General features: G+C 40.4%; 3 protein-coding genes across 4 annotated transcripts; 1 reads left to right on the forward strand and 2 right to left on the reverse strand.

The window, feature by feature from the left end:
• Positions 1-443: 443 nt before the first annotated feature.
• Positions 444-12,359, forward strand: LOC111225905 (atypical kinase COQ8A, mitochondrial-like). The gene is made up of 15 exons (XM_022750949.1): positions 444-688; positions 1,069-1,222; positions 2,029-2,337; positions 2,459-2,525; positions 4,154-4,225; positions 5,206-5,331; positions 7,582-7,667; positions 7,751-7,891; positions 7,978-8,059; positions 8,212-8,305; positions 9,310-9,451; positions 9,729-9,836; positions 9,931-9,996; positions 10,551-10,637; positions 11,636-12,359. The coding sequence occupies exons 2-15, from the start codon at positions 1,088-1,090 to the stop codon at positions 11,927-11,929; spliced, it is 1,809 nt and encodes a 602-aa protein (XP_022606670.1). The 5' UTR covers positions 444-688; positions 1,069-1,087; the 3' UTR covers positions 11,930-12,359.
• A 124-nt stretch (positions 12,360-12,483) lies between these two features.
• LOC111225906 (zinc transporter 2-like) lies at positions 12,484-17,423 on the reverse strand. Its single transcript, XM_022750951.1, has 8 exons — positions 17,347-17,423; positions 16,979-17,187; positions 15,635-15,781; positions 14,970-15,123; positions 14,660-14,870; positions 13,676-13,781; positions 13,438-13,572; positions 12,484-13,102 (listed from the first exon to the last, which is right to left on the reverse strand). The coding sequence occupies exons 1-8, from the start codon at positions 17,409-17,411 to the stop codon at positions 12,984-12,986; spliced, it is 1,146 nt and encodes a 381-aa protein (XP_022606672.1). The 5' UTR covers positions 17,412-17,423; the 3' UTR covers positions 12,484-12,983.
• Positions 17,424-18,129: 706 nt separating this feature from the next.
• LOC111226021 (dnaJ homolog subfamily C member 5-like) lies at positions 18,130-26,442 on the reverse strand. 2 transcript variants are annotated; one of them, XM_022751097.1, is made up of 6 exons: positions 26,283-26,442; positions 25,834-25,963; positions 23,407-23,620; positions 23,091-23,244; positions 21,810-21,866; positions 18,130-20,335 (listed from the first exon to the last, which is right to left on the reverse strand). In XM_022751097.1, exons 2-6 carry the CDS (start codon positions 25,944-25,946, stop codon positions 20,241-20,243), a joined length of 633 nt encoding a protein of 210 aa, XP_022606818.1. In that variant the 5' UTR covers positions 25,947-25,963; positions 26,283-26,442; the 3' UTR covers positions 18,130-20,240. The 2 variants fall into 2 exon arrangements, with proteins under 2 accessions (XP_022606818.1, XP_022606819.1); XM_022751098.1 differs by lacking the exon at positions 21,810-21,866.
• Between the last annotated feature and the right edge of the window lie 94 nt (positions 26,443-26,536).

The raw sequence follows: 26,536 nt of genomic DNA on the forward strand, positions 1-26,536 counted from the left end.
CCAAATTCGAGATAAGAATATAAAGATTAAAAAATGTGGTTTGTCTCATAATTCCTAATAATCTTTAAATTCCAGATCATTTAAATTGTTTATATCGCTATATCTTTGCAGTTTTGAGTTAAATTTAATCTGTATTAAATAACAACTTTGACAACTTTTACGTTTGTTACTTACCTAAAACTTCTAACTTTTAAGTAGTATTGTAACGGATGAGTTTGACTTTGACTTATGTCATTGTCCTCCATAATATTATTTTTATTTCATTGCGAATTCTAATGACAATTCAAGTGAACTAATATGCGCTCTCTGAAAAATCCGGGCTGCGGGTCGCTCGTGAACGCAGCTTATGTCCAGTTGACGGACCGCCCTGAGGGGCCACGTCAGCCGTGACACACGCGCTCTGAGCAGCGACTGACACTCCGTCCGGCCATTGCGAAGGTTTGTTGATAGTCGGGCCCAGCGGCTGAACTTTGCCTCATTGGCCCGTGTTTGTTAAACTCCCCCCCTCCCTCCTCCCCGGGGTCGCGTCGGGGGAAATTTGCATGTCCTTCAGCGTGTCGCCCGCTTCGCCGCCGCCGCGCTGCAGTTGAGGTGTTTACAAGAAACTGTGTCAAGTCAGATCAAGGTGAACGTGCTGCAGTTGGACAATGCTCAGTGCACGCTCACGGAGCTGAGAGGACATCCATCGGTGAGTAGAAGTTAGATTTCCCTAGCTGTCACTTTTATTCATTTCATTGAGTCAAATTAGTCACAAAATAATGAAACTCATATTTCATTGTCTCAGGTTTGTTTTAAAAAACTTTTCAGTGTGCATGTTTTTGCCTTTCTGCTCACTTATCACACAGCCAGCCAAGTTAATATTACACTTTTATCAGTGTTTGATTAGGTTGTTTTGCTCAGGCATGTTATGGATGTGCAGTCTTGCTTTATCCCAAAAGCATGGGAACATAAGCTGATGGTCAAACTGCTCCACTTCACTCATCAAACTCCTCCCCTCTCACTCATCACACCGCAGAACCTAAAAACAACCTGCTGCGCTGAGACTTGCTGTTATTTCTGGCTCTGCAGGTCTGAATAGGACAACATCATGACAGGTGACACAGTGGTCTGGAGGGGTCTGACCTGGGTGAAGCAGGCGGCCAGCAGAGCCACACCAGGCGGCCTGCCCAGCACCGCGAACCAGAGGCTGATCAACTTCCATCATGCCGCCGGATCAGCAAGGGTGAGCAGTCAGCCGTGATTTGTCTGTCATGCTGCTGCAGACTGGGATAGGGTTTCACAAACATGCAACCCAGATACCTTCTCTGGCTGTTTCTGCCACCGTCACCTCATCAACACCACAACAATAGTGAGCGGCTTTATGAGGCTGATGATGCTGGAATAGAAAGTACAGGGAGTGGAGCTCAGCTGTAAAGGATTCAGCTGGTGTGGGGTGTCTTTGGACTGTAGTTTTTTACTGCCAGAAAACTGCTAAAAATGACAAAATGTGTAGTTTTTTTCCCCCCAGATTTTGTTCTTTGCTGTGAGGTAACGGCTTGTGAACCCTTGACACACCTTTCATAATTTCCTCTAGAAACTTGCTTGTTCTGAAATCTGATTTGTTTCATTTGAATCATTTATAGTCGGCTGAAAAGGTTAAAACTGTTATATACTATATTATATACTACTAATATCTCACTGAAAAGCAAAGATTCAGGTTTGGGTAGTAGACGCCTCAGATTAATCTTGTGACCACTGATTTAAATGAACATACGGCACTAAAATGCAACTAAAATCACAAATTGTCACTTAAACAGCATCTTTAGACAAGTTGCTCCTGACAATGTCGACTTAAATCAACTCGCTCCTTCATCATATCAGAGGTTGAAGATCCTGACGGTCTCTGGGATTAGTTGATCATTACAGGAAAGATTTTTAAATCCCTAATTCTGCGTAGTGTCCTGGTCAGTATGAACCGGACCTGGAAACAGTAGGAAACTACATGATGAATGAATGAATGAATGAATGAATCTTGTTTCGTTCATCCAGGAGACGTTCAACAAACAGCAGGAGGTCTGCGTCCACAGAGCCACAGCCACAGCGCTTCACAGATACTCAACCATGGGAGCTTGTTTCAGCACCTGTTTCATTGGAAGTGTAAATGGAGGACAGGGGACCTGCAGTGGCAGACCCAGCACTAAACATCTGAAACACCACAGGGACTGGTCAAGTCAGCTGCTGTCTGGACATACGAGGTTATTTAACCAGGACAACTCCACGGTGGGGCGGCTGACATCGGAGGACATCGATAAAGCAAGAAACACCAAGAAAACAGACATAAAGCAGCATAAGCAAGTGGTATCCGCTCTAACCCATCTGTTTGTTATTTTACTCCTTATTTCAGTGCTGTGGTTCTCGCTGCAGTGTCACACGGGAGCATCTGTTATCCTTCAAATGTGTTTTTTTTCTTTTATTTCAGCTCAGTGAAAGAGCCAGAGAGAGGAAGGTGCCGGTCACACGGTTAGGAAGGCTGGTGAATTTTGGAGGTGCGTGTGTTTACTCGTTTACTGCTCATGATCACGGCCAAAGAAAAGTCACATTAATATTACCATCGTCCTCGTCGCCATGAAGGTTTCAATTCAGTTTCCAAATCTCCAGACCAGAAAAACTGCAGGAAATGCAAATATTTAGAGCTACTGCCAGTGTGCCCTTCAGCAAGACGTCTGACCCTCAGTTGTCCCGGTGCCAGGCCTGTGTAACCAGTGTTAGGTTACTGGGCAGCTGCCAGGTGCAGGCGAAAGCGTGATCATGATGAATGTGAAGCACACGTGCAAGCTCAGCAAAAAATGAAGGAATGTTGTTTTCATCAATCACTGGCAGGTGGATCAAAGTGTAGGATTTTTGATTTCTTATACTTTCATACAGTTTTTAGAGCAGATTTTAGTTTTGCTTTTACGTTTTTTTTTTTTTTTCTTAAATCTTTTTTTGTTGTAAACATTTTGCCAATGTTCAGTTTTACCCACCACAACACTTTGACTAATGTGTCGAAATAATTTACTTCCTCATAAAACATTTGAGAAGCAGATTTTTTTCAAAATTTTGAAACCTGCATGGTTTACACCCATGTTACCATGGCACCCATGTTAACCTGCATGTACTGATCTAACAGTGAGTAGATCGATTGAAAATTAATGTGCAATGATTTTGTTAAAGTCATTTTTTTTAAGCAAAAATGCCAAAAACTATTTGCTTTCAGCTTCTTAAATGACAATATTTCTCTTTTTCTGATTTATAATTCAGTTTATAGATTAAATGACTGATTGAGAATAGGCACTAGATTAATCAATGATAAATATAATCATCATTCTGTGTGTTTCTGAGCTAACCTCATGCTGAGCTGTGTCCAAATGAAACAACCCACATTCTGAATTTGAGGCATTTATCAGCTCAAGATAATTGTAAGAATCCTAAATGGACTCTGGCGTTTTCTTAGCTAACACACAACTGTTTTTGACACGAGTTGTGCAAACAAGTTGTGCAAATGACATTGACAACGCCTGCACTTCCTGCAGGGCAGCGAGGACTCTGCAGGATCTCACCACCGCAGAGTTTATGTAATAAAGTCCGTGCTGCTGAAGACTCAAAAGCCAGAACATTTTCGAACTCGAAGCTCAGCCGCTGTTTATTATAAATGAAGTGTTTGAACATCAAAGTTTAATTTTGGATTGAGTTGAGAGTATTTCGGTCACCAGTCCTCCGGAGCTGTGGTCAGACTGTGGGAAATGCTGACGTGCTCCTTCACAGGACTGGAATTACAGAGTATCAGTAGCTGAGAAAATGTTTCAGAGACATGTCAGAGTCCCGCCTGAGAATCCAGCTAATATAAAACATGTTGTCAGCTATTAGCTCTCGTCTCATCTAAGGGCAGCACACTCACAGTGTGTATCAGTTCTTTCTTCCCCGTCTTTCTTGGCCTGAGTTTACCTCTGAACTCTCAAGGACTCTTTGAGTGTTGCTCTGAGAAATTAGACTCACCTCTGGTGGCTTATCACCTCCTTTTCTTGATGCTGCTGTTATCAGATGCAGAGGGTTGATAATGGTAACTTTTCAAACAGTGCCCGTCTACTCGGAGAAAGTTTGTGAATTATTGTTTATGTTCGTTTCTTTTTTGCAGGTCTGGCTGTTGGACTTGGCATCGGGGCAATCGCTGAAGTGGCTAAGAAGAGTTTAAAACCCCAACAGCAAGGTGATGAGAGGAGGATCTTTTTTTTATGGGTTTAATGGTTGGTGAAGATTCGGAGTTAATCGTAATGTTTTGATTGTCAATACTAAAGTGGGATGTGTGTGGCGATGTCAAAAAGGGTTAAAGTTACTACTCTAAAGCAACTCATGACACTTTATAATATGTTTCACTCAGGCAGTGGCATCGGCTTCAAATTCACGACCACCAAAAGAAAATTATGTTTAAACAACCATAAAGATTTAAACTTATCAGCTCAGATTATCAGCCAGTCTAACAGGGGTCAGCAATAAGATTTCAAATAGTCTAAGATGAGAGTGAACATGTTGGGTAACATCCACAAATGTGTCGCAAGTATCAAGAACCGTCTGAGAGTTGACGTCAAATCCTTCGTCAGATTCTTAGTGTCGTCTGTTTGTTCTCTGAGGTAGTTCCTGATTTAAACAATCACTTTCCTCATTCTTGTTGAGCTGCTTTAAATTCAACACTGATTTAACAGAAAATTTACCTTATTTTGTTAAATTAAAAAAAAAAAAAAGTGGGTTGAAGAAAATCTTTTGTTCCATCGTTGTTGTTTTAGTATTTGCACTGAAACATTATAAAAATCAAATGAAATCCAGTTCTAGTCAGAAGTAAGAATACGTGATTGTCTCATACAAAGTACAATGTTCATATATTGTGGCCATTTGAACACTTACAGTGAAAAGAAACTCAGTCTCATTATAAAAAAGGAAGAATTTGTACATCTGCTAAACTGACATCATCCACAGTTTAATCGATGCCGCTCACCATCACCAACCATCAGAGAACGTTTATTCATTTCCACCAAGGGATTTCTGCCCCCAGATGTTTCCTCTTAAATGTTCTCATTACTGCATTGATGGAAGAAGGCATGTGGCATTGAAAACATTGCCACTAATAGTCTTATCTGTGGCTGAAATATAGTTGCACCTGTGCTAAATGATGAGTATGTTTTGTTTTTTTAGGTGATAAGAAATCCGTATTGAACTCGAGTGCCTTCCTCTCCGAAGCCAACGCTGAGAGAATCGTCCGGACGCTCTGCAAAGTCCGAGGCGCTGCTCTAAAACTTGGACAGATGCTCAGTATTCAAGGTGAGGTGCATCCAAAAACGGTCATCGCATTAAACACGATGAATTTATCTTTAGTGACGCAGTACAGACTGATATTACATGATGCTGGGACATTAGGACCTCACACACACACACACACACACACACACACACACGCACTGCAGAGGCATGTTACAGACAGGAAACCCACATTTATCAGTCTGCGAATAAAGGTTCAGCTTTCATCAGAGGCCAAGCACAGACAGCGAACTGGTGCTTCAGCTTCCCAACAACACTTTCATCATGTTTCTGATTTAGACTCACCGGCAAACAAACAAGATCCCTTTACCAACAAGGAAATGTCAGCACCCGAAATAAACCTCAGGCCAGCTGAACACAATAAGTGCCATTCCAGCTGAGCTATTGTAGGCAGCTGAGCCCCATAGTGACACTGCAGTCTGTTGACTTTAAACACTTACAGTACAGTGATGTCCTGCTATTAGATGTCCTCAGCGCCAGTTTGGGCCTCTCATGTATTATCGTTGCAGTCGAGTCATAGAGTTAAGCATTTGTTTTCCCGAAAGATAAATAAATCCCTGGCAATCTTTCAAAAACACAGAAGGTCATTGAAAAATACTTATCAGGGTTTTGAAGGTGTTTCCAAAACCCCAAAAGCCTCTTCTGTCAATCAGAATTAAAAAATGATCGTCCACTGCTCAGGAAAAAAGAATCTTTAATCCACATTCCCTGTTTTCCCTGTTAGTTGTGAAGATCTGCTGCTTTTCTTTGTCTTAAGTGACAGTAGATTGAATGTCTTTTGATATTCGTCGCATAAAACAAGCAATTTTAAGACGGCACATTGGTCTGTAGGAAACTAGGATGTTAGTGAAAGTATCAGGAAAAAAAACCCGTTACTGAAGAAACTAATTGGCAGATTAATCAATAATGAAAATAATTGTTAGTTGCAGCTTCACAGAAGGGTTATACTGTACCTTCTTATTCAAACTATATGATGCTTTGACAAATTACAGTCTGTATCTGTAAGAATGATGAGTTTGAAAGCTCTGATGTCACATGATCATATCACATGATCTTTATCAGCAGAGGGAGGAGAGATGAAACAATTAGTCCATTAATTAACTGATGGACCAAAAATGATCTGCAAGAATTTTTTATTTAAATTTTTTTTTTTCAATATCTTTATTGAACTTTCTCAGATATAAAAATTCAAAACAGGCGGGACAGCATCAGCGATACACCAGAGAAACATCCCCCCAAAGACAGTGTCACATTCTGCTCCTCCCCACATGCAGCACAACATCACAAACACAAACACAAACACACAGATTCAACATGAACAAAAAAACATAAAATATAATAACATAATCGAGACAGCATCCCGTTCTTGCATCACTAATACCTGAGTACTGATCTATTATAATCCGTGCACCTCCGTAGCAGATCAGTTATGCTTTAGTGCATTGTGTGGTTCCTTAGCTGTGATCCACCTCAACACAATGGCTGCTAGTCTAGTTCCAGTAGAGTCCATAGCTATTATACCAGAAATAACCTCATGCCACCCAGCTGTTGTCACAGGGTTGAAAGCTATCCATTTCATCTGTGACTGTTTTGATAATCAGTTGATTATTTGAGTCATTTTTCAAGCAAAAAACTGACCACATGTATGTGAAAGATGTCACTCGTAGCTCTGTGGAGCTTTATGGTGCGTTGTTGCTCATTGTGTTGGTTTTCTGCTCCACGACGTCACTGTGTTGCGTCGATGTTTTCACCCAAAAAAAACAAACAAAACTCTGATAAAACCTTTATTCAGCAGCTGAAGAGCCAGATCCTTCCCTCAGGAGTTGGTAGGGACCAAAAACGGAGCTAAAAGAGAGTGAGAATATGGGACATTATTTGGCAGTTGGACAGAGACACAACTCAAAACAAATGCTAACGTTGCATCCTTGCTCAAAAGCAGCAATGGGATATACTGTATAACCTCATCGACTGCATCATTTTTTAGGGATTTTTAAAAGATTGTGGAGCGACAGACTCAAATGCAATGAAGCACAAACTGGGTCTAAGATTTTCCACAGTGTCCTTTTACCAAAATATATTGTGACAGTGCATGCACACTGACAGCTAATCAACTAAAACCAGCATCAAGTGGGCGTGTTTCACTGTATTCCTCTCTTCTTCCTCTCTCTCTCTCTCTCTCTCTCTCTCTCTCTCTCTCTCTCTCTCGCTCTATCTCTCTCGCTCTATCTCTCTCTCTCTCTCTCTCTCTCTCAGACGATGCTTTTATCAACCCTCAGCTGGCCAAAATTTTCGAGCGTGTTCGTCAGAGCGCCGACTTCATGCCCACTAAACAGATGATGGTACAGTATGGAGAGCCGTAGAGAACAACTCGCACTCTGTAAACCAAGTTCATTAGGTCAGACGGATACTCTCCTCTCCGCAGAAAGCCATCAGCAGTGACCTCGGCCCGCACTGGCGAGACAAGCTGGAGTACTTCGAGGAGAAGCCGTTTGCAGCTGCGTCTATCGGTCAGGTGCACTTAGCGAGGCTGAAGGACGGCAGAGAGGTAGCCATGAAGATTCAGGTGAGAGTGTGTGTTTGCTCAGAGATAAAACGTACAGGCAGAACACAGTGAACTTCACTATCACACCTTCAAATCTTTTCTTTCAGTACCCTGGGGTTGCCAAGAGTATCGACAGTGACGTGAATAATATCATGACTGCTCTGAGTTTGAGCAACGCGCTGCCTGACGGTAACATTGTTGGAGGGTTTTTTTTATCTTGTTCTTGATAACAGCTGCTATTGTCTGATCTTTGTAACTTCCTCTACTGTCAACATACTAACCTCCACCAGCAGCTTGAATGTCATGATTTTCAGCTTTTTAATATTTTCCCTCTTTTACAGGTCTGTTTCCTGAGCACCTTATTGAGGTCATGAGCCGTGAGCTGGCGCTGGAGTGTGATTACATAAGGGAGGCAAAATGTGCTAAAAAATTCCAGTGAGTAGTTCACAGTTATTGATACTACACAGACTGAGTGCAGGCTGCGTTTGACCTGCCTTATAACTTGTGGTTCCTTGTTGTGCGGTATTTTCTTGCTCAGATTGTTTTATATTGTCAGTTTTAAAGGCCTGACATGATCAAGTTGCAGCATTTCATAAGAGAAATGCAAAGTTTGGAGGAAAAGTCTGAAAAAAGCATAATTTTATTTTTTAGAATTCATTTTTTTAGTAATATTTACTTAGGAAAACATCTCATGACCCACTACATTCATTTCATAGCACCTTATAGGGGTCATGACCTCCAGTTTGGGAACCAGTACTGTATATCAGTGGTTCTCAGTGAAGTTTGTATTTGTACTGTTACCAAAATGACAAAAGTTGGTCTTTTACTTGTTGTTTTTTCATCTTTTTATTTGTTCCTTTTATTATTTAACATTTCCTGCTCACTTGCAAAAGTAGTTTTCATGCACTTTTTATTACAACACATGGTGCTCATGCAACTGACTTAGGCTGATGCACATCTTATTGTAAATTTAACATCAACATCACACCAATTTTGTAATCCCATTCTCCTTCACATAAATATGTGGAATATATATATATATATATATATATATAGAAAAATTATTAGTTTGTTAGTTTAGTTTTAGTTTAATTTATCTCAGGTTGGGAATAACTGCTGTTTACAACTGTGGTGACTGTCAGTGTTTCGAATGTAACGTCCAGTTTTAGGTTTTCTTTTTTGTTTCCACATTCATCTTTGGCACTAACTAAGCAGTTTTTGCTGTTGTGTTTTCACACCAAAATTCCCAGAATTCACTTGTACGTTCGGTACTGTGACATGTTTTTTGTAGGTACCGCTATTTTTGTTCAGTCATGGTGGCTGCCGCCGCTCGTGATCACTGCAAAGACCAGAAAAACACACATACCCCTGTGCACCACCACAGTTTTGGGCTCGGGTGCATGTGTCCTTTAACTTTGTTGTTGCCGTTTGTGTTGCAGAGAGCTGCTGAAGGATCATCCCTTCTTCTATGTGCCTGATGTGATTGACGAGCTGAGCAGTCCACATGTCCTCACCACCACGCTGGTGCCTGGTTTTCCTCTGGACCAGGCCACTGACCTCTCTCAGGAGCTCAGGAATGAGGTACCCCCCGCAGAGCTTCACGCCACCCTGAACTCAACACTGCTCACAGTACAATTTACACCTGCGCACTGCCAGGACGCTTGCATGCTTTGAAGGTGTTCAAGGTGATGTGCCAAATACAGAGACATGCCATCTGTAAAACCCCCGAGACGTGTCGGCACATCACGGATCATACCGTTGCTCCTCGTGTTTCTCCTGACAATATTTTTGTCATTCAACACAGTTCATAATAACACAGTTCAGCTCTTTCCCTTTTCTTCACCTCCTCCTCTGACAGATTTGTGAGCAGATCTTGATTTTATGCCTGAGGGAGCTTTTTGAGTTCAGATACATGCAGACTGATCCCAACTGGTCCAACTTCTTCTTTGATCCACAGGCTCACAAGGTCAGTTTGCCTCAGTTACTAACGGAAACACTGTATGTACGTTTTATTTGTTCCTTCTTCACTGAGGTCTGTGTCTCTGCTTCATTGTCATCAGGTTGCGTTGTTGGATTTTGGAGCCACGCGAGGATTCGATAAGAGCTTCACTGACACCTACATCGAGGTAAGAAACTGTAAAAAAAAAAAAAGTAAAACTTCCACAGTTACATTTACAGTATTTGTAGTTTATGACATTTTCATGTTATTATAACATGCCAAACTCTTTTATCTCTCATTTTATCTCATAAAATCAATGTATCTTAAGATAAATAATATTTCTCAGAATCCAGCCAAAAACATGAGCATAACCGGTTAATATGGTTTCATTTAGTTTTATTTCATGTTTGGGATGAGACACAGTGAGAGTATCATCCAACCAACTTATAATGATGTTATTACAAGAAAAAGTTCTTTTAAAAAATTGTTAATTTTGGTATATTCCATTAATAAGAAAACAATATTTCATGGAAACATATCTTGTTGAAATAAGGAAGCTTTCAAGTTATAACAAGAAATTGAGCACGTTTTGCACATAAAAGAATAAAAATGACCCAAAACCTCAATTAGAATCAGAATCTGTTTTTATTAGAGATCCATAATGTGCTTTACTTTCATGCAGTCAAACATTTCATGAGAATTATTTTTATTTAACTTGTGGACTCTCATGTATTATCACAGATTATTAAGGCAGCTGCAGAACAGAACAGAGAAGGCGTCCTGCAGAGATCCAGAGACATGAAGTTTCTCACAGGATACGAGTCAAAGGTAATAAACATGAAACATTACAGCATCAAACCACAACCGGCTGTAATCGCTGTGAAATTCAGCTAAAAAATGACTGTTGTTAAACAGTTTTGCACTGATGGACTAACCCGGGGATAAAAACAACAAGGCGGTCAGTCCTGAGAATAAGTTTAAAAACACAAAAACCTTCAGCACAATCTTCAGCTCTAAACCTCACACATGCTGTGAATTGCTTTGTGATGATTTAATCAAAAATTAGCCAAGGGTTTTTACATTTATTAAAGTGGGATTGAGTCTTATTTGACCTTTATCGGCCTCCGCTGGTCACCAGGAGGAACTGCAACAACACTGTCAGAACAATATTATATTATTCCTCCTATTTGAGTCCAGTCTCATGTTGCTGTCACGACAACAGATGTGTTTGGTGCAGGGGTGAATTAATCAGTCATCACACTAAATACTGTACATTTCTCATCTCGTTAGAGGAAAGAACTTCTGCGTTTAATTGATACAAATTACAGGTGAAAAAGAGACAGATTGTTCAGTTGATACAGTCCCACTTAAAAATGTCAAATTTGTAATGTAATAAATAATGAATGACTATTTAGTTAGGTTTAAATTAATTTTTGTAACAAGGAAATTTCTTTAGAAATCAACACCTGCTTTTGAAAAAATTGTCTCTGTCTCTATTTTGACCATAATTTCTACCAAATTACAAAGTTCTTTCCAGGAAACTTAAAGAAATAACAGACCCTGTAATGTCTGCTGCTAAGTTGGAGAACCAACTGAAATGTCATTGTACAGATTAACAACAGAGGCTTGAGGGGGAGTCTTAAATCAGGCTAATTTCTTGGCTCGGAGCAGCCAGTGGAGACTCCAGGAAATTACTGGTTGGAGCCAAGAAGTCGTCAGGAACGTAACCTCCTGTAACACACACGTCGGTTTTTGTACATAAGATATAATGTATTAATTAGTGAGCTTTAGAGCCTGTATATTAACTCCTAATGTCTTGTAATAAGGCGATGGAGAACGCCCACGTGGACGCGGTGATGATCCTCGGGGAGGCCTTCTCCGCTGAGGAGCCCTTCAACTTTGGAGCTCAGAGCACCACTGAGCGCATCCACAGCCTCATCCCCGTGATGCTGAGGGAGCGACTGACGCCGCCTCCTGAGGAAACCTACTCCCTCCACAGAAAGATGGGCGGCTCCTTCCTCATCTGCTCCAAACTCAAAGCTAAAATCCCCTGCAAGAACATGTTCCAGGACGCCTACAACAACTACTGGAAAGATGGACGCCCCGACTCCACACACTAGCCGAAGCATGTTGCACCCAGGAGTTTCTAGTGTTGTTTGTGGTATGTCGAACAATTTAACTCTCACATTCTCACCTGTGAAGATATTTTTATCAGGTAGCCTGGACCAGAGTATGTCCAGATGTTGCCTAGTTTTTTACTTGTTGTCTACTCTGCTGACTCAGCAAGTAAACTGGTGTGAGCATGTGATCAGATTGATGTCCACTTGTTAGCAACAACTTTCGTATCCGTGTGCTTTATATTCCATATTTTATCTTGACCAGGACTTTGATCCAGACTAACTCATTAAATATTATGTGTGAAGATTATTTGTAACGTATTGTTTGATGACTTTGTTGTGTGTACTGTACAGCCTAATAATTCTGTGCCTGTATGGTTTGAGGAACCGTTTTCCATCTGACCACGATCGTCAGTTGAAATAAATCGACACTGATGTTGCAAAAACAAATCGGCATCAAAGATTTATACATTTCTGAGAATGCAGATTAAACTTGAACTGACCAAAAGGCTCAAAAAATATTTAAAGATGAATCAAATGCAGGAGAAAAGATTTACGTTAGAGGAAAAAAACTTTTAAAATATGTCAATAATAATCAGAAAACTTGAGAAATAAGCAATTATTAATGTAAACACAGTGTTGCAGTTTATATTCAACCAGTCAACAAATACTGAACATGTCTAGTCATACACAAATGAAAAAAACTGTTACACCGGTCGGATTTATGCAAGTGCAAAATGCTCCAAGTTTCTGAATATCTACAGGAGAGTAGCTGTGCACCAGCAAACATAACATGGATCAGAAGTTGTGCATGTGTAGAGGAAATTACCTGTAAATGAAATGCGTAGAGGCTGGAAGCATCTTCAGCACGTGAGTGAGGAAGCAGTGTATAGATGCCAGCTGGCAGCTGCTCTCAAAACAGCCAAAAACATCTTAAAGAATCCATGTAAACAGTGTCACAAACTCTTGAAATGTAAAAAGGTTCAGCTGTACCATCGGCCGGTCATAAAGCGGTGAGTAGGAGGTTGTTCCTGCTGTCATCAGTCTGTCTCCACAGTCATCTCACGGCCCTGGTACTGTCACGCTCCACTTGGATTGTGATTTTGGAGAAACCAAACTCAGAGCGCAGCAGCTCTGTTGCCTTCAGGAGGACGATCTGCGTATCAGCATCTTCCTCTGAGGACACGAATACAGACGTTTTCTGTAAGTAATGGTTTACAATCATCTTGAACACAGCACCAGTAACCTTTTATGAAAGGCTTTCTATTTTTAACCATCTGTTTAAGCAGCTACAATTGGATTGTTTTTATTCCACACCACACCCATGGAGGAGCGCATGAATGTTTCCTTCTTAAAATAAAAAAAAACATTTACCATAGAATTTACAAAAGTCCTGAATTCTGACAAAGATGAAACTTCAGAAGCTTCTACTTGACTAATGAATTTGCTGCTGTGCACCACATCTACTCTCAGACTGTGACAGATAAGCAGCGTTGGTTTTTTGTCTTTACCTGTGACCGCGTGGACAGAGAGTAAAGAGTGAGTCATGCTGAGGCTCCACGTGTGCAAACTGTGAACGGCCACGACTCCTCTGACGGACAGCACCAACTCTCTGACAGTGTTGACGTTAATGTCCTGAGGAGTGGCTGCAGGAAACACGGAAAACACTCGCTGCAGAATAACAAAAGCTTATAGTCATGAAAATTGTGTTATTACAATGTCACCACATGAAAAGAAAAGTGCGTTTACCCTCCATCAGTATCCTGAAAACGTCTCTGGTGACTGGAAATGTCGTCGCAAGAACAAGAACTGAGAACAGCAACGTACAAATTGGATCTGCTACTTTATATTCAGGCTGTGAGGAATATGGAAATACGATTAAAAGCAAATATAAAACCACAGATAAAAGAGTCTGCACTGCCTCCACATGCTGATACTGTACTATATATATTGCTCCAGTTGCACTTATATTATCTAACTGTCACCAAATCTGTCATAATAAGTTGCAACCAGTTTCAGGGAATTAAAGGCCTTTGAAGTATATTTATATCTTTGTGCTCTTATGACTAAATGTTTAAAGGATAGAGCTGCTGTTGTTCTATATTTTTCTTCTTTTCGTCAACAATCCTCCCATAAACTATGTTAGTCTGTCTCCCAACACTTTATGACTCCCCAGCCCCGTCTGTGGCAGCACATTTGTTTCCAGGACAGATATCCTTTAAAAGCAGCTCAAAAATATGGTCGTTTCATTTTTGAAAAAGGCAGAATGATTTCCTAAAATAGCTGAGCTCGGCAGTATTTAGCAAATATTAGTCAAACAGGATTAAATGGTGCATTTGTTGGGGACTATAGTCAGCGGCGGATTAATACTCATTTAGTGCTCATCAGTATTTACAGCAAATAGATTTAGAAAGCCTTAAAATTAATAGCGTAGTAGTCTCAAGATCCACTTACTAGGTTTTTGAGCTTTCAACCACACCTCACTGACTTCATCAGCTGATAGTGTTTGCTCACCATGTTTGACAAGAGACGAGGTCGACAACCTGCCACCATTTACAACCGCCTGTTATCACGTGACTGTCGTTCTCTACTCAGGATGACAACTGAGCAAACGCCATCCACTGATGAAGGACATGAGATGCATTTGAAAGCTCCAGAAAAAGCCAATACTGTTAGTGCAGGTCTGGCACATGACAGTATATTTTATCATTGAGTGCTTTTGGCGACACTGACCCAGAAGTGGATGATGGTTGCAGCCAGCAGGACCCCGACACTTTGCAGCAGGTCTCCCACCACGTGGATGAAGGCCGCCTTCACGCTGGCGTTGCCGTGCCCATGAGTGTGGCCGTGCCTCCGGCGCTCACCGTCCCTCTGCAGCCGGCTGCTGGAAAACCCGTGGCTGTGGCCGTGGGACGCACCGGACTGATGGAGGATCAGCACCATCCTGATTAAAGAAAACAAAGTCAAAACTATTTTTAGAAGAGCGTCTGACCACTGCTGCCCGCCCTCTGAACCACAAGAATCCAGAAAATGAGCCACTCACAGGACGTTGACGCCCACGGCACAACCTGATGTTATTAACATGATCTGACTGTCGATGTCGTAGTCTCCATCAGTGATCCTCTGTGCGGCCGATAAGACCAGCACTGCTGTCACAGCCCAGATGGACACAACGGACAACGACATGCCCAAGATCTCTGTTCAACACAACAACTGAGTGAGTCGCACAAAACATCAATAAATGATATAAATTCAATCATTTACAGCGGCATCAGACAGTAAGGAAACCCTTAGGAATGATCTGCATTTATGGAGAAATTTGTCTTAAAATATGTTGTTCTATCTCCATACTCAGATTCTACAGACGGGATTTTAGAGACACTGAGGTCACAACACACCAGAAATTTAATCTTTTTTTTTTTTGTCAAATCATTTGAATTTTGTACATTTCATTTTTTAATAAATATTACATTTAAGGAATATTAACAGAAAAAATAATATTAATAAATATATAAATTTAGTCATTTATGTATTTTCTGTTTTGTTTGTGTTTCTAACAACTTCAATTTTTACAAGATTTCCAGAAAAAAGAACCTGGTGTCCTCTGTGGTCTCTACGGCCCTGTCCATATTTGAGACACAGATTTTGATATTGTTATCAATCCTCTCATCTCACTCTGGAAAAGACATCAAGTAAGTCAGATATCACCTGCTCGATGCCATCCAAAGGTCATGGTTTGTGTCTGAGGCCTGGATGAGAGCCACAGAGAGAAGATGCTGATCAGGATGCTCCCAAAATCAGTGAGAAGATGAGCTGCGTCTGTCATGATGGCCAGACTGCGAGCAGCGTATCCACCTGCAGAGGAGAGAAATCCCTGGTTAGGAAATAACTAGACTCCTCATGAGTAGGTTAAAGGAAGCAATAAAAAGTTTCTACATGACCAAAAACATGTAAACCAGTGTTACGGCCTCCAAGAATAAAGCTCAAAAGGGGCAGGAGGCTGCAACATATGTAAAAAGGACACCAGACAAGAATAACATTTCACCCAAGCTTTATTGAAATATCCCCAAAATTAGTCATAGATAATCGACCTAAACCAACGAAAACAAAAGGACTGGAGACCCCGGCCAAAATAAACAAAAGACAGGTAAACGCTGGGCCAACCACGCAGTGGGCCGTCGCTCCCAGCGCTTCCTCCTAAACTACCTAAACCCAACTTAACCTAAAACAAAAGACGAATAACATGACTGCCGGTAATCTCGTGCCCGAAAGAACATAAACAAAAATAACAAAACCCCACCGCCCCTATCTGTGCGTGGAGGAACAAACCCTGCTTGGAGAAGGTAGAGAGGACAAAAGGACCCTCACCCAGGTACAGCTGTCTGTCTGTCTGTGTGTGTGTCTTTCTGCCCCTTTTATCCCTTCCCTCTGTCCCCGAGTGCCGATTGCACCCAGGTGTGAACCAGGAAGAGGGAACTGGGAGGCAAATGTAGCCGCAAGATAGGACAGGACACCAAAACCAGGGCGCACACAACAACCAGTGTGATACATGTGCAGTCAGCTGTTACTGGCCAGTGTCTAATAGCAGCATGTTTATGTTGCACCAGGTCAAACTTTACTACTTTTATTTGGTTCCTTTGCTCGTCTCATCTCATATATAGAGATGATCTTATAAGTTTCATCACTGTTTTATATTAAAAATCTGTTTTTCTTTATATGAAAAAACAGCAAACCTTATGTAGAGTACTTGGATAAATATTCTTAGTTACTTTCCACCATTGTGACTTCTCCTAAAGCCTAAAGGAGTTTTAAATCAAAACGCAACTGGACTTGATTATTTTTCCCAGACAAATAATCAAGTCCAGTTGCGTTTTGATTTAAAAACTCCTTAGGATACCATGACCTGGACAAATGAGAATATGCACAGGCTGATTCTCCTGAAGCACATTTCAAACACCAACGGGGACTACTTCTAAATTAATTCCCAACGTATATATCCCGTAACGGTATATTTGGGGAAGGTGGAGTAATGTTAATCATCTTTGATCTTACCGATCACCTCCCCGGTCATGAACACGAGGCTGACAGCGCAGGCGATGTAAAGTTTCCTCCTGGCCAAACGTCTTGCATCACTTTCAGCCGCCGACACGGCGTCCGTCTCCTGGCAGAGCTGGTCGGGTTGCCACAGACCGTCCACACTGGAGGCATCTTCACTGAACTCAGATCCAGAGTCTGAATATTTTTCCTCTGTAGAACTCGTCCTAAGAGAAGACAGAAGTGTTTTCTGGTTTCCTGACAAATTATCTATCACAAAATGTAAAGTTTAGATAGTTTGTGACCAAATAATTAGATAACAGCAATAAATTAAAAACCATCTGTGCTGAAGAAAATTTATGAGGATGAAAAGAATAACAACATACGATAAAAGAGGCACCAAATGAGCATCAATTAAATGTTGTTTCTCTGAATCTGCCGATAACTCCATATTCTCAGGTGACTACACTTCAGGAGTGAAGCTGGACAACTCCCCACCTGCTCTAACATGCGTGTTATCTGTCAGGGGTGGAGCGCAACAGGAGCCAATGGCAGGTAACGGAGCTCAGAGGTGTTGGTCACTAACAGAAAACTGTGGCAACTTCATGACATTTGCAGTTTCACCCAAGTTTATTTAAAACATTAATTTTACACAAACAAAAATGTAAAAGTTGAAAGAACAGTAAAATACCCGGGAATGTTGAGATGATTAAACAAAATACACACATTTTCTTTAAAACCTTTGATCACAAAATTAATAAAACTAACTTTTGAAAACACACTTTATCCCATGTGAATGTTATCAGGCACGTTTGTCAATTAATTAAATATATTGTCTGACTGTGATTCTTAATGCCAAAGAAAAACATAACAAAAATACCATTAGATTCAGATTCGTATAAATGCAACCCAATGAAGCTAAACCCAGCAGAAATGTAAAATATAATACAAGACTTCCAATCAAAAATATATTTCTGATGTTACATAAAGACATGAATCCTTGTATTTAACATAAAGTGGCAATCTGACCATACCTCCAGGCAATAAGTCATCTCACACACCACAGAGGAAAAACATTCTCATGACATCAGGTCAAACAGAACAAAAAAAAAAAGAAATCAAACAGTGCCGGCTTTAGTGTAGAAAAAATTACAATTTGTGCAGCTCTCATCAGAACCTGTTAAATTACCCCCCCCCCCCTTTGTGTTTTTCTCCTTGAGGTCATTAAATGTGCAGATACAGCAAACTAACCGACAGAGCTGTGACTCGCTCTCTTAAAAAGGAATAGTTCCACATTTTGGAGAATGCGCTTAATTTCTGCAAGCGTCCTTATGAGAAGATCGATATCACTCTCGTGTCTGTGCGGTGAAGCTGAGGCCAGGGCCTGGAGCTGATTAGCCTAGCTTAGCGTAGAGAGTGGAAACTGGGGGACACAGTTAGTCTGGCTCTGTGCAAACTTCAAGAATATGCCTAGCAACATCTCTAAACCTCACTCATCAACATGTTGTGTAAAAACAACAAGCTGTGGTTTTAGGGCGAGTTCCCAGCTGGAACTATTTCTTTACAAACAGCGGTTTATCCATCCGCCCAGTACTTCTGTACAGAGCATCTCCAACTATAACCCAGGTTGGAAACCTTTTTGTGACAGCAAGACTCCTGAAAGTTGACGTTAGAGGTTTGTTTTTGATATATGGACAGAGCCAGGGAAGCTGTTTCCCCCCCCTGCTTCCTTTCTTTATGCTAAGCTAGGCTAATCACCTCCCGGTGCCAGCTATATACCTAATGAGTTATTTGTAAGTACCAGTTTCCAACTACAAAGTTCTGTTCAAGTCAAACCATTTCCAATCCTCTGTCTGTGCTGATGATTCATGTATCTCCTGTTACATGAGTCAGAAAAACCCTTTTTGAGCAATTTTATGTCTAAACTGTTCACTATCCTGTGAAGTGACAGAAATTTATCCAATTAAATGTGATTCGGAGCAACTAGCTAAAACCCAATTCACGGTTTCCACGTCTGGATGGTCGATTCATGCACTGTGTGTGTATGTGTTGTTCATTTCCATCCTGGGTCCCATTCTCATTAAGCTATTAACATTTTATTGACTTTTTCATGTTGCTCTGCCAAATGAAACGAACAAAGGAGCCATGTGCTGTCATGTGGAATGTGTCCATGCACGCAGGACCGCCCTGACTGCAGTATGAACAGGCCACGCCCCTCCAAGGGAAAGCTGGAACCATGAAACTGGCCTTAAATAGTGATCATATAAAACTGCATTTTGGAGAACGGTCCTGCAGCTCCATATCACGCTGTTCTCACTAAGCCACGCCCACTCTTTAGTGATCCAATCAATTCTGCAGAATCTGATTTAAATCCCTCTTCGAACTAAACCTTGTCCACATATTCTGTTTCATGAACAAATACGGACGCCTCACATCAAACCAAGGTCTATTGTTCCTGGCAATTAAATCCAACTTTAACGAATATATAAAAGTTGTTAACATGGGATTCTTTCCCGTCTCTACCATCAGTTGCATACGACATGAATGCAGCATAATGAACAAACGTGAAGAGAGGTGTCGATATTCTCTTTAACTCTAAAGAAGAAAGTCTCACAAAATGTAGAATTATTCCTCAAAGTCCTGTGAGCATTACATTATTAATTCTCACTGGGCTTTGTACAGACTGTCGGGCGAATACGCGACTCGTAAGCCATTTTTCTTGTTTCTACAATACGTATCTATGTGCAGTCTGACTGAACACCTCGTAAATCTCCAAGTGGTTGTCCTCTAACAATCTGAGAAACATGAATTGGCCTTTTGAAAAAAAAAGAAAACATTAAAACATTTCTGACCCGTGAGTCTGAATGTTCTCAGAGAAATGTGGCAGCTTTAGGATTTTAAATACAAAACTTATGATTTTAAAGTGCACATGAAGAACTGTTATTCCAGAGCTTTGATCAGCATGAATTTGTCATTTGTCACTCCAGCACAGATACTGCCCAATATTCAAAAATAAAATGTTTAAAAAAATAAATATGACACTGGATCAAAGACAAACCCACTGGTATTTAAAAAGGAAAAAAAAAAGAAAAAAAGAACTATGGCACAATCAAATTCATGTAAACAAAAACACCTCTGTGATGATTCAAACCCACACACACAGACACCGTGTTTAAATTCATCATCAGCCATGACCTGGTTTTATGACAGTCAAGAATCTGAAGCTCTCAGCACTGGCACGACTCGACCAGCTCGTTCATTCATTCATTCATTCAGGTGTTCACTCCTTACAGGTGGACTGGTCCAGCTGGGCGGCTCCGGGCCCCGAGGTGTCGTAAGTCGTTTGAGGCTGAATCACAATTGGTGTGTTCTCACCTGCAGGTGTGAAAAACAGCAGGTTTTAAATCACAGCAACAGTTTCTTTACTTTATTTCAAAAACATAGAAAAAAAAATAAAATAAAAAATCAATAGAGAAACTGAATGATTGAAGTTAAATACTGTTAAAGGACCATTTATCTGACCTTATCTGTATTTATTTATCACTGTATCATGTGTTTATACTGTATATGCACCATTACACTGGTCTCCAGTCATGGGCTCTATTTATCCTCATAATAGCAGCACAAGTCAGTCAATTATTCTCCTTAAACTTTTGATAATTGATCGTTTCAACCAAGAATAAATGCTGCCTTCATCTTTTTAAATGTGAGGACCTGCTGCTTGTCTCTGTCTGATAAACAGTCGAAAACCCCAAAAATATTCAGTTTACAATTATATAAAACAAAAGTATGAGAAAAAACATGGGCCCTGACAAATTTTGCTGTTTATTTATTTATTTATTTTTACAGCTTCAGGGATTATTTTCTTGAATAATTGGCCAGTAATTTAGAAAATATCAGTAAACTGAAAATGGCCATCCCAGCTTCCTGAAGTGACGTCTCGTCAGACCAACAGAACAAAACCTAACTATCATAGATTAAGAGCACCTAAACATATTATCAAATAGGAAACTATCAATCTTGTTAGAGGGATTAATTCATAATGAAAATAATCATTAGTTTCAGACATATCAGATTAACGCAGTTCATTATCATTATTATTATTATTATTATTATTATACTTATATACTTCTAAATACTAAAAAAATAATTTACTTTCCACCACTAGCACCAGCTGTGGGATTCAGTGTGGTGAATAAACCATAACATCATATGAGACAATATACTGCAGTAAAGAAGAAGCCATGCGAAGAGCAGCTTCTACAAAGAGCAGCAAGTCACTCAAGATCAGTCGTTCTCAAACTTATGAATCTTTCACAGTAACAGTAAGTGATTTATGCAAGGTATATATATGGGTTAGAAGAGTTTTTAATTGATTTTTTAATTAACAGACAACGTGTATTATAGAAATGTATCTTTTCTTTATCTCCCAAATTCATGTGGGTTCCTTCATGTGTCTGACAGTTTGAGAACAACGGCTCTGGATCTTTAGCTTTAGCATTTTAGCACATTTATTTTTCTACTGTGCTCAACACTGATAACATTATTAATTAGTGAAAGCAAGCAAAGTTAATAAAGGGGCGCGGATTATGAATAGATACCATGTGAGTTGATTTTTTCTGCCTCCACTTGCAGGAAGGTGTTACTACAGAGAAATCCCTGTTACGTAAAATGTTAGTATGTGATTTGGCATCGACGCGGTCAACACCCGGGACCAGCAGCGTTAGAAGTTGCCACAACATGAATTCGCCCACAGTTAAACACCGTGTCATGTTCTGCCGGAGACGTCAAGCAGCGCAGAGCAGCAGTCAGCTGAGGACAGGTGAAAGTTACCTGAGGAGAACCTTACCTGGTTTGTCACTGGCAGCACTAGGGCTCGGCTGAATAATTATGACATGATCTCCTGCTGTGAAACAGAATTTAACACTGAGCAAATCACCTGCTGCTTTCTAACAGAACATCTTCAGTCACTATTGTGGCTGGACTCCACAGGTGAAGTATCAACAAAAACAGAGACCAAGAGCTGGGCAAGTTTAAAAAAAAAAAACAAACAAAAAAAACAGTTTGACATTTTTGGAAACACGCTAATTCACTTCCTTGCCAAGAGTTAAACGAGCAGATCGATATCACTGTACACTCAACATGAAGCTGCAGCAGGTAGAGACTCAAAACACGGGGAAAACTGTTTCTGTCAAAAAGGAAGTAAAAATCCCCCCAGGACCGAAACTCATTTATCAACATGTTACATCTTGTTTGTTTAATCTGTCCAAAAAAAAAAAACAAAAACAAAGTGTATTTGGTGTTTTATTATGTGATCAACTATTTCTCTGACTGGGAGCAGATACCAGGAAACTTTGGACAGAGCTACGCTACTTGTCTCCATGTTTCCAGTTTTTATGCTGAGCTAGACCAACGAGCTCCACATACTTCCTGCACAGATATAAGAGTGGCAGCGATCTTCTCATCTAACTCCTATTCCTTTAGACTTCATCAAGCTTCATTGTGAATGTATAAAGCTTTCAGACAAAACACCATCTCTTAAAAGACAGGAAACAGGTTTCTGCTCAAAGAAATGTGCAACTTGAATTTATCCATCTTCACTTGCTGTTCAGCTTTGAGTTATTTCTGTTTTTAAACTTCCTCATTTAACTTTACATAAAAATGCACCTATGTTATCAGCCCCAACAAAACTGGGCCGTAAACAGCATGAAGAGGACTCCTAATTTGGACACTGGAAAATATGAATCTCTGTTGTCGTGTGAGGACTTAGATTTTTCCACAGGAAATACAAATGTCACAAATGAACCTTTTATCCAAATGACACCAAACTGGAACATAAATGTGCTGAATATTATTACTATACATTTTTAATGTGTGATTAGTGCGATGTTGTTTTGGTTGGACTATACTGGACTGTGTTACGTATCGTGGGATTTTTGTATTGCCGATTCCACATTTCTCTGGAAAGCTGAAGAAGAAACGCTAACAGAACACTTCGTTTTTAACTTAATGTAATTTATCTGATGTAACAGACATCAACTAAACAATATAACGCGTTTCTCCAGGCGTTGCATTTCTATGTCAGCCTTCGTCTACTGTACAAGTTAAAGTGAAGCCAAAAGTCCCTCACCTGCATCCTGCTCTCTGATCTCTGCCTCCAGGTCCTCAGGGTCCATGTAGGCAAAATCCTCCCCGTCTTCTGGCGATTTGCACTTCCCGCAGCAGAAACAGCAGCAGCAGAAACAGCAGCAGCAGGTGAAAATACTGCAGCACACCACAAGTGCCTAGACACAAAGGAAAGTTCATAAATATGTACGTACTGTTTGAAAAAACCCTCAGTTTGGCCACAAAATAAAAAGCTTGTGAGATTATTAACTACAATATTAAAAATTATCTGCAGACATTTGTTACACATCATTTCAAAAAACACTTCCCACAGCTCTCACCTTGAACCAACACTTAGTCATGAGGAAGTGGTATTTAACGCTCTCGTCGCCAAACTGCTCCGCCACGTAGAGGCCCATGGAGCCGTACTCGTCGTAGATCTTCCGTTTGTTCTCGTCATTGAGAATGGAGTTGGCGTTGTTGATCTCCTTGAATCTCTCAGCAGCCTCTGGGTTTTCTGGGTTCTTATCAGGATGATGCCTCAGCGCCAATTTCCTGGAAACAGAAGAATGAAATATGAAATGATGTTTGACACTGTGCCAGGGGTTAAAGTATTGCTGTCAGGAGGAACTTAAGATATTATCCATCAATCTACACAAGAGCTGTGCCGATCCCTTACTAATAAAAAATACTTTCAAATGAATATAAAGGGGAACTATTGCAAAGGGCTACAATCAGTAAATGTACATATCAGTATATATATATATATCTCAAGACTGGAAGAAAACAGGATTTATTAATGTTTAAAACAAGGTCCACGAAAGTTAAAGACATTTATCAGTATTTTATAACAACATTTTATAATAATAAGTAGTTGCAAAGGGCTTCATGGAGAAAAGAACCAAAAGATTAAAATGATTTTTGCTAATTTCTTAATGGACAGAATAATTTGTCTTTGTCCTTCCCTTTTAAACTCTGTCCTTTAACCAGATGCAAAACAGATCATAAGTGAATAATAATCTCATCCAGTCTTTAATAAGTTCTTTCATCTCACTAGCTTTTTATTTTGTGGGCAAACTGAGGGTTTTTTCAAACAGAACGTACATATTTATTAACCTTCCTCATCAAAACACATACAATTTGAAAACATTAGAAATAAGTAAAAAAATAAATAAATAAATAAATGGGAGGAAGATGCAAATGAACAAATTTCAGATGTTCAGTTTATTGTCCTCCATCTGCCTTGAACATGTCGTTCAGTTCCTCACTGGTCTAACGTTAGACTGCGAGAGATCAGACGATACCACATGTGACTGATGCAAACAGGAAACAGCTGCTCTAGAACACACGATTGGGACTCGTCCAAAATTACAAAATTTTGGGAAAATCCATCTTTTACTCTTTGTCAGAAAATATGTAAAGCATCATTAGAACCCATCTCCATTTATTGCACCTTCTGCTGCGCCCTCAAGGAATGCTCCCTTGAGTCGGACGCCTTCTGTACTCTAGTTATTAAAGTGGAAGGAGCCCCCACCACCAGTTCATGGACCTGTGTTGTGGAGGCCATGCACTGCATTTGGTTGGAAATGATTAGCTTCTCTAAAAGGGATCAAAAGGGATTTTTGTTGCTTGGAAAACATTTTTAAGCTTCTTTGAAAATAAGTACTTCATTTACTTATTTAGCTCTTTGTTTTTCCTTATTCGTCTTCTGTCCTCGTTGTTTTATCCACTGTCTTATTCCCATATTTTTTTTTTTATTTCTGTTTGTTGTTGGCAGGATAGTGGAGAAATAAAAAGAGAGGGTGGGGTGGAGGTTGTATACACTCAGTGAGCACTTAATTAGGAACAACACTGGGTAGAGCGTCCATTTGTTCTGGAGACAGCCTCAGTTCTTCGTGGCATGGATTCGACAAGATGTTGGAAACCTTCCTTTGAGACTCTGCTCCTTGTTGACATGATCATTTCTGCAGATTTATCATCTGCACATTCATGCTGCCAACCTCCCGTTCAACCACATCCCGCAGGTGTTATATTGGATTCAGATCTGGTGACTGGAATGACTGAGGTTCACTGAACTCATTGTCACGACTATTGCTCCGTGCCAAGGTGCATTATCATGCTGGAAGTAACCGCGAGCACGAGAAGATGGTAAATTGTGGCCATAAAGGGATGCGCATGATCAGCAGCAAACCTCTGTGTGCCAAGAAAACATTCCCCACATCATTACACACGCCGCAGCAGCAGCAGCAGCAGCAGCAGCCTGGACTGTTGACACAAGGCGGGCTGGATTCATGGACTCATGCTGTTGATGCCAAATTCTGATCCTACCATCTGCGTAGATCCAGATTAATCAGCCTCAGCTTTCTGTTCTTGGCTGCTGTAGCCCATCCACCTCAGTTGTAAAGAATGGTTATCCGAGTAACTGTAGCCTGTCCATCAGCTTCGACTGGTCTGGCCATTCTCCGCTGACCTCTCTTATCAACAAGGTGTGTCCATCCCCAGACCTGCCGCTCACTGGGGAGTAAACTCTAGAGACTGTTGACATCAACAACAATGTCACATCCTGATGTTTAATGTGAGCATTAACTGAAGCTCCTGACCTGTGTCTGCAGGATTTTTTTTTTTTTCCCTTCACTGCTGCCACATGATTGACTGATTAAGCAGGTGCACAGGTGTTCCTAATAAAGTGCTCAGTGAGTGTGAACATATGATGTGCAGTTGTTTTAATAAAAAGACATAAGAATATAATTCATCATTGTAAAACACACCTGTACGCCTTCTTTATCTCCTCTGCAGATGCTCCTTTCTCCAGGCCCAGGACTTTGTACAAACTGTCTCCTGCTGTTGACATTTTCCTCTGAGGTCTGTCTGGATCCTCCATGTTTCTGAATTTAGTGGCTGTGACACAGAAACACTAGTAAAAGTTCCTGTGACAACTCATAAGTTCAAGTGAGGAAGTAAATAAAACACACAAAAAAAGTGAAGTTAAAACATGCTTGAAGTCAGTCTGACAGCACATATTACTCATTGTATAACTAGTTTAAGCTGGATAAGATGTAAAAACACACGGGGGCTTGTGTTCAGCTCAAATATTCAACAGGTTTTACTCTTCATGGTTAAACCCCTGCGGGAATCAAGTCACGACAAACTGCTAACTGACTTAGCTCACTGTAGCAGGTCAGCATTGGGAGGAGTTTACATATTAAATTGTACATACTGGATGAATAAATGTCGATGTTTTTGGTCGAATCATAGAGTCCGGAAGTTGTCCTGTGATTGTCTTAAAGTTTAATCCATGAAGTGAAGCCGCTCCACGGTTTCTTCTGTTAAAACTTTCCCTCACGACCGGAGGAAAAGCGCAGACGACACCGGCTGCAGGGAAGCAGGAAGTTTCACAAGTTAATAAAGTTTCTTAAAAAAAAAAAAAAAAAAAAGAAAGAAAGCAAGAAAGAAAAAAAACGATGCATACGT

Source organism: Seriola dumerili, unplaced genomic scaffold, assembly GCF_002260705.1.
Source record: "Seriola dumerili isolate Sdu_G_001 unplaced genomic scaffold, Sdu_1.0 BDQW01000149.1, whole genome shotgun sequence".
In the NCBI taxonomy this organism is placed as follows: domain Eukaryota; kingdom Metazoa; phylum Chordata; class Actinopteri; order Carangiformes; family Carangidae; genus Seriola; species Seriola dumerili.

Bases quoted from the DNA above. Each gene is read 5' to 3' on its own strand.
- LOC111225906 (XM_022750951.1), bottom strand. From the start codon at position 17,411: ATGGAGTTATCGGCAGATTCAGAGAAACAACATTTAATTGATGCTCAT. The intron at 17,188-17,346 runs GTATGTTGTTAT...GTCTTCTCTTAG, and splicing joins CATTTGGTGCCTCTTTTATC to GACGAGTTCTACAGAGGAAA. The intron at 13,782-14,659 runs GTCAGTGTCGCC...TATTCCTCACAG, and splicing joins CAACCATCATCCACTTCTGG to CCTGAATATAAAGTAGCAGA.
- LOC111226021 (XM_022751097.1), bottom strand. From the start codon at position 25,946: ATGGAGGATCCAGACAGACCTCAGAGGAAAATGTCAACAGCAGGAGAC. The intron at 23,245-23,406 runs GTGAGAGCTGTG...CTTTGTGTCTAG, and splicing joins TGACTAAGTGTTGGTTCAAG to GCACTTGTGGTGTGCTGCAG. The intron at 21,867-23,090 runs GTGAGGGACTTT...TCTGTTTCACAG, and splicing joins GATCAGAGAGCAGGATGCAG to CAGGAGATCATGTCATAATT.
- LOC111225905 (XM_022750949.1), top strand. From the start codon at position 1,088: ATGACAGGTGACACAGTGGTCTGGAGGGGTCTGACCTGGGTGAAGCAG. The intron at 4,226-5,205 runs GTGATGAGAGGA...TTGTTTTTTTAG, and splicing joins TTTAAAACCCCAACAGCAAG to GTGATAAGAAATCCGTATTG. The intron at 9,997-10,550 runs GTAAGAAACTGT...GTATTATCACAG, and splicing joins TCACTGACACCTACATCGAG to ATTATTAAGGCAGCTGCAGA.